This window comes from Arachis hypogaea, chromosome 11, assembly GCF_003086295.3.
Source record: "Arachis hypogaea cultivar Tifrunner chromosome 11, arahy.Tifrunner.gnm2.J5K5, whole genome shotgun sequence".
NCBI classification, from domain to species: domain Eukaryota; kingdom Viridiplantae; phylum Streptophyta; class Magnoliopsida; order Fabales; family Fabaceae; genus Arachis; species Arachis hypogaea.
Genome location: NC_092046.1, coordinates 35,816,846 through 35,827,431, shown reverse-complemented (window position 1 = coordinate 35,827,431; position 10,586 = coordinate 35,816,846). Strand labels below are relative to the sequence as shown.

General features: G+C 34.4%; 1 protein-coding gene across 1 annotated transcript; it reads right to left on the bottom strand.

The window, feature by feature from the left end:
• Positions 1 to 6,681: 6,681 nt before the first annotated feature.
• On the bottom strand, positions 6,682 to 10,199 carry LOC112720681 (26S proteasome regulatory subunit 6B homolog). The gene is made up of 6 exons (XM_025771713.3): positions 9,536 to 10,199; positions 8,381 to 8,611; positions 7,938 to 8,096; positions 7,623 to 7,775; positions 7,171 to 7,254; positions 6,682 to 7,018 (listed from the first exon to the last, which is right to left on the bottom strand). Exons 1-6 carry the CDS (start codon positions 10,040 to 10,042, stop codon positions 6,884 to 6,886), a joined length of 1,269 nt encoding a protein of 422 aa, XP_025627498.1. The 5' UTR covers positions 10,043 to 10,199; the 3' UTR covers positions 6,682 to 6,883.
• Between the last annotated feature and the right edge of the window lie 387 nt (positions 10,200 to 10,586).

Genomic DNA, 10,586 nt, shown 5'->3' with positions numbered 1-10,586 from the left:
CTTTTTCTTCTTTTTTAGGTTGGCCACCAAAAGGAAAAAAGGAAAAGCTTCTAAATGGGGCAACAAACAAGTCCACCTGCACAATTCTTTGAGAAAGCTCATCAGTTGTAGCAACCCGTCCACCTTGCTCTTCTTTACATGCACCGAGGACGGTGCAATCTTCAAGTGTGGGAAGGTCGTCCGACCGATCTCCATGGGTAACAATTTCTTTTTTCAACACTAATTCTTAATCTTCTTTGTTAGTTAGTTGTTGCATTGCATGATAGGGTGCATAATAGTTAGAATTTGTATATATTTTATCACTTCTTTCTTGTTAGGACTACTTGGTTAGAGTGGGAATTTCTTTTCCAAGAAAACTATTTTTAGGGCACCCTACCAATTTGAAAAAATTTTTATTGAACTTGTTTGGAAGAATTTATTTTGGAATATGGTTTTTAAGCCAAAAACACAAGCATGTGAGTTTTGAGCCCAATTGTGTGGTTATGTCATATAACCACTTATTTTCATTTTTGTGTGCATTGTTCCCTTTCTATGATTGTAATCTTTGATTTGTTTGATTCTATATGTCCATTATTCCATGTATGAATGCATTTATATGATTGAAGCCATCATTTCATTTAGCTCACTTACCCAAATAGCCTACCTTTCATCAACCATTGTTAGCCAATTTTGAGCCTATTTAATCCATTTTATTCTTAATGTTAGCACATCACTACCCCTAAGTGAAAAATAATAAACGTCCCTTAATTTAGATCTTTGATTAGCTTAGGCCAGTGAGAGTGTGTATCATTTGGGTATGGGAAACTTGGGACATTGGTTGAGGTAAAAGTGTATTTTGTATTTTTATTAAAAATATTGAGAATTGGGTACATACTCATGCATTGAATATTAAACCATATGCATTGGTATTCTTATATATATTTTAGTTTGAAAAAAAAATGATGAGAAAAACAAAATAAAGAAAATATATGTATAAAAAGGAAAAAAATAAAAAAAGAAAGAAAAAGAAAAGCAATAAAAAGGGACAAAATGTCCCAAAGTAAAATTCAATAAAAAAAATCAATGCATATGTGTGGTGATCAAAAAGAGAATGCATGAGTGTGTGAAAAGTGAAGAATGGGTAGTTAGGTTAGCATTGAATTGTATAGGTTGTTATATGTGTTAGGTGAGAGCTTAGGCTAATCAAAGATGCAAATTTCAAGCTCACTTGACCATATGCATCACTACCTTTACTCTAATCCCATTACAACCTATGTATAAGTCCTCATGATATATGTATGCATGCATTAAATAATTGTTAATTGTTAGATGAAAAATAAATCTTGGAAAGTATGATTAGAGGAGGATTGAGTGAATCAATCCTATATACTTGAGCGACTAGAGCGGAAACACTTCCGGTGAGGGTTCGATGCTCAATTCCTTGTTCCCGACTTTCATGAGCTTTCTTCTTGCAAGTCTATTTGAACTTCATTTTGATATTTGAATTGGTGGGATTCATGAATCGTCATATGATCTTAGCCCTACTTGTTTATATATGTTCTTGAAGATTGATTTACTTTTAATCAAGTAGGTAGAATCCCTTTGCATTCAGTTGCATTCATATAGATAGGTGCATATAGCTTCTTTGTATTGAATAAATGTTCATACCCCTTTTCTTGTCCTTCTTTATTCTTAGCATGAGAACATGCTTAGTTTAAGTGTGGGGAGGTTTGATAAACCCGAATTTTGTGGTTTATCTTGTGCTTAATTTGAGAAATTTTATCACCTTTTCTCACATTTATTCAATGAAATAGCATGGTTTTGTAATTCTCCTTAAATTTGTGCTTAAGTGTAAAAACATGCTTTTTAGGCCTTAAATTTGTCAATTTTAATTCACTTTAATTCCATTCGATGCCTTGATATGTTTGTTGAGTGATTTCAGGTTCATAAGGCAAAGATTGGATTGAAGGAATGAAGGAAAAGCATGCAAAGTGGGAGAACTCATGAAGAAATGAAGGAATTGCTATGCTGTCAATCCTGACCTCTTTGTACTAAAACGATCATAACTTGAACTACAAAGGTCCAAATGAGACAGATTTAATTGCGTTGGAAACATAACATCTGAGGCTTCAAAATGATATAAAATTTACCATAGTTTCCTTGCGGTTAGGCGACGCGCACGCGTCCCCCATGCGTGCGCATCGCAGGATCAGCGTGGCCATCTTGAGCAACTCGTGGCCAGCAATTTCTGAGGTATTTTGGGCCCAATCCAACTCATTTCTGATGCTATTGAACCCAAGGATTGAAGGGAGAATGAACCAAGTAGTCATAATTGAGTTTTCATCATGTTTTAGGGTAGAATTCTAGAGAGAGAGAGGCTCTCTCCTCTCTCTAGATTTATGATAGAAATTAGGGTAAAGTTAGGTTAATCTCTCTCAAATTTCTCTTTCAATTCTTGTTTTGATTTCAATTCTCTTTATATTTTAGTGTTTTATTGTCTTAATCTTCTTAGTTTCTCTTGTTAATTTCTTATTTTACTCTCTTTTAAGGTGATGAACAATTGTTGGATCTTGATTTATTCTAATGTAATGTTATGTTTCCATGTCTTCTTTTATGTTTACCTTCATTGCTATTGTTGATTTCTTGCTTATGATAGTTATGGGTTTTGTTAATTCTTGCATTTTATGATGTTTACTTTTATTGCACTCTAGGTGTTTGATGAAATGTTTTCTCTAGTTTTTAAGTAGTTTTCTTGACTCTTGGCCTAGGCTAAGGGAATTGAGAACCCTATGTGGTCAATTTGAGAACCATTGACTCTAGCCTACTACTAAGTTAATTAGTAGCTAGGTTGGGACTTATGGATTGATGTTGATCAAGTCTATTTGGCGTACTTAATGCATTGAGTTAGACATTATACTTACTTCAAGCATAGGAGTAGACTAAATGGGTTGGTCCCTGATAAACCACTATTTTATGGTTTATCTTGTGCTAATTTGAGTGGCTTTTATCAAGTCTTTACTTACTTATTCATATAATTGCATGGTTTTACATTTTCCTTCCTAATCTTGTGCTATGATTGAAAACATGTTTCTTGGGCCTTTACATTGCTAATTTTAATCATCTCTTATTACCATTTGATGCCTTGATATGTTTGTTAAGTGATTTCAGGATTTATAAGGCAGAAATGACTTAGAGGATGGAAAGGAAGCATGCAAAAGTGGAAGAAATACAAGAAGTTGAAGGAATTGCTAAGCTGTCCAGCCTGACCTCTTGGTACTAAATCGACCATAACTTGAACTACAGAGGTCCAAATGAGACAGTTTCAGTTGCATTGGAAAGCTAACATCTGGGGCTTCGCAACGATATATAATTTGGCATAGCTGCCTTGAAGATAGGTGACGCGCACGCGTGGATCACGCGCACGCATGACTTGGAGAAAATTCAATCCACGCGTACGCGTATACGACGCGTACGTGTGACTTTGCCGCGTGCTGGACGTATCAGAAATCGCTGGGGGAGATTTCTGGGCTGTTTCTGACCCAGTTTTCGGCCCAGAAAATACAGATTAGAGACTATAAAGTGGGATAATCCATTCATTCATAAAAACAACTTTCATATTCACATAATTTTAGGTTTTAGATGTAGTTTTCTAGAGAGAGAGGTTCTCTCCTCTCTCCTCCTCTCTCTCTTAGGTTTTAGGATTAGGATTTCTTCATTTTCTCAATTCCAGGTTCAATGTTCCTTTAATTTATGTTCTCTTCTACTCTAATTTATTCTAGTACTCTAGTTTATCTATTTCTCCTATTGATTACTTTATGTTGCTATTTGATTTATGAATTCTTATGTTTAATTTAAATTTCTATTTAATACAAATTGAGGTATTTCAGAATTATGATTGCTTTCTTCTATTTATGTTATTGAGGCTTCCAATTTAATTTATATTTTCCCCCTTTGCTTTGGCTTAAGTAACTGGGGACACTTGAGTTATCAAACTCAGCTGTTGATTGAAAATTGGAATTTGCTGATTGATTTAGATCCCTCTAAAGCTAGTCTTTCCATAGGAGTTGACTAGGACTTGAGGAATCAAATTGATTAGTTCACTTGACTTTTCTTTATTTAGTAAGGGTTAACTAAGTGGGAGCAATAAACAATTTTCATCACCCTTGATAAGGAAAACTAGGATGGAATTTCCAGTTCTTATACCTTGCAATGGTTTTCATGATAATTTACTTTAATTATTGCCAGTTTATTTTCCTGTTCCCTATTTCAAAAATCCAAAAAGATACTTTTTCCATAACCAATAATAAATACATCTCCCTGCAATTCCTTGAGAGACGACCCGGGGTTTAAATACTTCGGTTATAAATTTTATTAGGGGTTTGTTACTTGTGACAACCAAACTTTTGCACGAAAGGATTTCTTGTCGGTTTAGAAGCTATACTTGCAACGAGAACTTAATTGTGAAAATTCTAGATCGCGCGAGAGTCCAGTTCATCAGTCCCTCGTAATTATCAATGTATAGTTTGTAGACAAGGATGGTGATCTCAATTACCTATGTCTAGCCAAGAGTTCTTTTCCTTTTTTTATTAGTTAATTGTCATTTACTTTCTTGCTTTTATATTTTTCTTGCCAATTACAAATCAAACCCCCCTTGTTTTTCATAGCCAATAATTGAGCACTCCATTGCAATTCCTTGTGAGACGACCCGAAGTTTAAATACTTCAGTTAATTTTATTGGGGTTTGTACTTGTGACAACCAAATTTTTTATGTGAGAACTGTTTGTTGGTTTGGAGTTATGCTTACAACGAAGATCTTATTTCTATAAGAGAAATTCTAGACCGACACGATAATTCCTTGCATCAGTACCGATTTAATATTTTCCTCAAAAAATAATAACCACAAGTTGATACAAGAGTTTAGTTACTTATATTAAAGTCTAACCAACTTAGATTAGTCAAGTGGTTAACTCACTCGTTTTCTTAAGCGAATTTAAGGGGTTCAAGCCCCACCTTATTCATGCAATAACCTAGCGGCAAGCGACAGACTCTTAAATAGAGTTCAAATCCATAATGAATTAGTCCTTAACCTAGGCTAAGGGATACCGTGGTCAACTAAAAGAAAAAAAGTAACAGTAAAGCCTATTTAATTTCAACATATTATCAAAAATCAAATTAAGAACTTATGGATCAAAGTGTCTTCATCCTTGGCGTTTATATTTGTACTCCCAACGTTGTTTAAGTCAATATTATCCTAATATTTTCAACCTAACATGATGCTCCTTTTAAGATAAAATTAATTTTTTGTCAACATTTTTCAGCATAATTACCAAAAAGGGTAACGTTATTCATGAGGTTTTGAAGTGTTAGATGTAGAATTGAGGTAAATTGGATAAACGCAAATGCTGATCACAAAAAGTATATACTTATTTATTTTTCCTTAAAGAATCTAGGTTTTGAAGTTTATAGTCCTTCCTAAAATAATTTTGAAATGAACACTGTTCCAATTTTTCCCAAACTGTAAAGTGACCAATAGCCTTCCTATGGAGATGATTACTAATTCTAAGCCAAGAATCTTTACTAAAAGCTTTTTCTTGAAGAATTAACGACCAACTAACTTTGCATTTTGCTATCTTAACACCATCATTTGGAGTAAACAACATCACTTTTGGATAGAGGTTGCCTTGTTCGTTTTGAAAATAGACAGGACCGGGTTGAGTAAACCTCTCATCATTTGACATGCAGCACTCTACACAAGTACATATATAATATATCACATGATGAATAAAAAACTCACGATTTGATTTTAATCCAAGTCATTTGTATAAGATCTGAAGGTTCAAATTTATTCCTCTTAATCTCATATATGTTTCTCACTGAATAATTTTCCATATCTAATGAGAGAGGTAGACTTATAAGAGAACAAGAAGATTAAATCCAAACCATATAATCTCATTTATACAAAACCTTAGAACCTAGATTTATTCCTCTCAATTCGTGTATGCCTAATTTTTGCACTAGATACATCTCCATGTATCCAGCAAAAGCTAAATGAGCTTATATGGAATTGATGTGAGATTTACAAATTTCTAGGGCTAAAATGTTATAATTTAATTGATCGTATAATTTTCTTTTTTTTTAAAAAAAAAAAACACTGTACCAATTGTACTTAGATTTGCTTGCATTTGTGTGAATAAATTTTATCAATTTTCTCGTTAAATATAATATCTTATTATACATCTCTAACATGCTCTTTTTTGTCATTTTTAAAGAAAAGAAAAAAACTTGGTAAAAAATCATAATTAACAATAATTGAAAAAAAAATCCATTTGAAGATTAAAAATCTAATTCATGACTCATTATGGAAAAGATTATTTTTATTGTTGAAAGCTTGCAAGTACGTGGAATACGTTAGAATAGAAAACCATTAGAAATTTCTAATTTCTTTTTTCACAATATACCCTTGTCAAGCACTAATATATGACAAATTGGAATTCTATCTGCTGGCCTATGAATTACTACATTCAAAGTGAATCCTAAACACTTGTTAAAAGTGACAAATAAGCTCATTTTAATACCTCAACTTAGCAACCCCCAAAAATGAGGATCAGCGACTTTTCAGTGCTACTGCATAGGGCAAGTGGTCCAAGAATTTGGTTGATCTTTATGAAAGAAAGACCACCTGTGGCTATATGGGCATGCATGTTGATTACTAAAAACTATAATTAGTTTTTAAATTGTCCCATTAACAAACATATTTAGCACTACATGCTATCAATTATCAAATGTTTAAGAGAGTTTACAGACACAATATGAACAAGTTGTAGCATAAAGTCGTCGGAAATAAATAAAAATATTCTTCAAATGTAAAAACTGGAGTCTTGGAAATAATGGTCCAGCCCCAACATCACTTGTAAAATTCGAAGTCAGTATCGGGCTTCTTCACGTTCGTCCTATAACCCTTCTCAAAGTCCTTTGGCAATATGACGTATCTGTTCTTGCGAACAGCATGCATGCCTGCTTCTTGACAGATTGCTGCTATCTGCAGCCACAAACAATCATCACAATTAAATGCAATTCATGTAATGCAAAGAACTGATGCTATGGTATAGTATAATGTACTTGTATAAAAACAATTAGCATCATAGAAAAAAGTTTAAAAAAAAAAGGAAAGAGAATAGGATATGAACAAACCTCGGCAGCACTAATTTTATCAGGTCGTGAAACATAATCTTCCAGGTCCACCTCATCACTTAAGTTCATTTTAGCCGTGCAAACCTGTCAAGAGAGAAAAACACATTAAATAATTGGCTAGCAAGTGCTAATCATAAACCTATTATTCACTATCGGAAGACAATGCAAGTCCAACCAAGACTATGCTTGGAGAAATTGCATGAGGAAAGTTGCTATTTTTTTTTTTTTGGGTATACATGCTTTTGGGCTAATCCCCACTGGAAATCAGCGTCAAATAAGTAATGCTACGGAGGTTTTCTAATATTTTCTTTATAGTAGCTACTAGGTTTTATCAGTTCAGTCCACAAAACAACTGAAAGTTCTAAATAGTAAAATATAAAATGTTCCTTTGACTGTACACAGAATCCAACTTGCTATAAAAATGTAACAAATAGAGTTTCCAAAAAACTAACCTGAAATACAAGCCTCTTTTGGCGTCTATCAGGCAAAGGAAACTCAATTTTGCGATCAAGCCTTCCAGGACGCAAGAGAGCAGGATCCAAAGTGTCAGCTCGGTTAGTTGCCATAATCACTTTAACATTCACAGTTTGGTCAAAACCATCCATCTGAAAAATATAGAAGGCAATAAAACAGGATCAGATAACATTTAAAAACACAGTAGATATTCAAGTTCAAAGTACAATAACACACTAAGTAACTGTCGCAGCCAAGCAGAGCCCAGTAAATAGCCACATAGAACACCTTACAGAATATATTTTTATTATTACCTGATTCAAAAGCTCCATAAGAATACGTTGTACTTCTCTATCAGCACCAGTTTGGGCATCAAACCTAGCAGTAGCTATCGCATCAACCTCATCAATAAATATAATAGCAGGAGCATTCTCTTTTGCAAGACGAAATACATCACGAACCATCCTTGGACCCTGAAAATATAGCAGATAATATTTCAAAATATTGCAGTACAACATGGCTAAACAATTAGGTCCTAATTTCTCATAATACATGTAATTATGTATAATCATGGACAGGAAACAACTGATTATAACAAAACAACTAAACAACAGAACAAAATAGCCATAAGAATAAAGAATGGGGTTCCCATAATACTCAAAATCAAATAGTGATAAATAACAAATTAGTCACAATCTTACAAGCATTGCTAAAAGACTTCATATGCAGATGACTTTGAGAAAAAAGAAATTCATACCTCACCAAGATATTTTTGAACAAACTCAGATCCCACAACCCTAATGAATGCTGCAGTAGTATGATTAGCAACAGCCTTGGCAAGCATTGTTTTTCCAGTTCCTGGGGGTCCATAGAGTAGAACACCTCGAGGGGGATCAATACCAATTTGTTTGTATAACTCATGGTGTGTAAGGGGCAGCTCCACAGCCTCTCGAATTTCCTGCTTTTGGATATCACATCCTCCAATGTCCTAAAAAATATTTAAACCAGATTACGGGGGGCACAAACATTTCATGAACAAAAATAGCTTGAAATAATGACAAATTGATAATGCATACTAAACAGCAGAACAAACAGACATCAGAAAAACCAACTGCTCAAACTTGTTTGTATTCTTCATTGGCTGAACTAAAATAAATTATATTGCAGAAGTTATATTTCACAAACTTCATAGTTCAAAATGCACAGAACCAAGCCAAAATAAGTTTGGGTTCTTCCTTAATAAGTCTCATCCAGTGTGTCTTACATTTCACGAGCTTATTAGAAGCAAATTTGTATGTTCCACATTTCTGAACCACACTCTCTTTTGCTAGTATTCCCAAACATGGCATATAATGATGGGATAGACATCTAAGAGTTTGGATTATTAGCCTATTGCTGCTATTTGGTACTATCAAGTCGGTCTCAAACAGAACAAAAGAAACAGAGAAAAGAGACTCGCAAATATGAATATTAGAATGCGAAAATTCCAAATGTCAGAACAAAAACGGAACCGCAGTAGGAGCATGTAAGACATACCAATAGAAGAATCACACCAAACTGACATCTTCCTCACAATAATCATACTCTCTCTAGGTGCAAGTATTCCCAAATAAACCTCAATTGAAAGCAACTAGAAAATTTTAATCACAATCATAAAAAAATAGAAGCAAAAATCCCTAACTTCCAACTTTCCACTCTTTTCACGTTAAGCAAAAGGGGGAATAAAAAACCGAAAACCTAACCAATGAAACAATTTAATATTTATAGCATCCTCCGTCACTGCAAACCAGCCCATAACTGCAGTATCCATATTCTTTAACCAAAACCCAAACATTTCATTTTGGCACTCTTTCTAAACCAAAGCAAAACCCTAATCAGAGAAGGAGAAAAAAAAAAAAAAAAAAACGCTTACATTGTAAGTGACGTCGGGCTTCTCAGACTGGCTAAGTAGCGAGATGCTGGAATCAGCCTCAGGAGGAAGCACGTCAACAAGCGCGTTGGAGTGACGGTGAAGAGCCACAGAAGCTGAAGGCTTCAACAACTCTCTGTTGATCGTGCTGAGAATTCTCACGTAGTAGTTGGATCCAGTTGTAGATCCAACGATACCGTTATTCCTATCAACCATCTCCATGAACTGTCCAATAACTAGCGGCACCGATTGGATCCGCTTCACTTCTTCCTGAGCCCTAAGGAGCTCGCGCTTCAGATTCTTCTGCTCGTCCTTGACGTACTCTTCTTGGATGTCGATAAACTCCAGCTGGCGCTGCAAAGTCTTGAGGCGGCTGTAGAGGTCGTCTTCGTCGGAGGCGGCGGAGTCGATGCCGTAACCGCCGAGGAGGTAGTCGGATTTTGACGATGGGAGAGACGGTGGTGGCTCTGAAGAGGGTTTAGGTTCGAGAACCATCGCGGAGGAACCCATGGTGGAGTTTGCGTTGTCGATTAGAGAGAGAGAAGGGATTGTATTGGATTGGAGTGAAAAGAGAATGGAGAATTTGGGGGAGAAGGGTTTCGTTCGGTGCTATTTTTTTGTGGTTTCTTGTTGTGGGAGGAAAAGAGATGAGAAGACGAATATGACCCTACTGATCTTTTCGTTTTGGGCTATACGAATGAGAACTGATAATTTGGGCCTGGCCTGTTTTTGGAAACTTCAAGAATTGAAGCAAAGTAAGTAAGAGTTAACCAAAAAATAAGATAAAATAATCCAAAAAAGTATATTTTATCTTTATGGTATATTTGATCAACTATTATTTATTTATATTTATTAAATTCAAATTTTAGAGTTGAATTATTATTGTAAATCTTAATTTAATCTCTAATTAAAATCTACTATATTAAACCTACTGGTTTTAAAAAGAAAAACGGTTTCATTGATTAATAGAATTGGTTGTATGATTTTTTATCAATTAGCTAGATAAATCAATTAATTTGGTAATCAAAAGGAAATTAAGTTTATATTGTTTCCT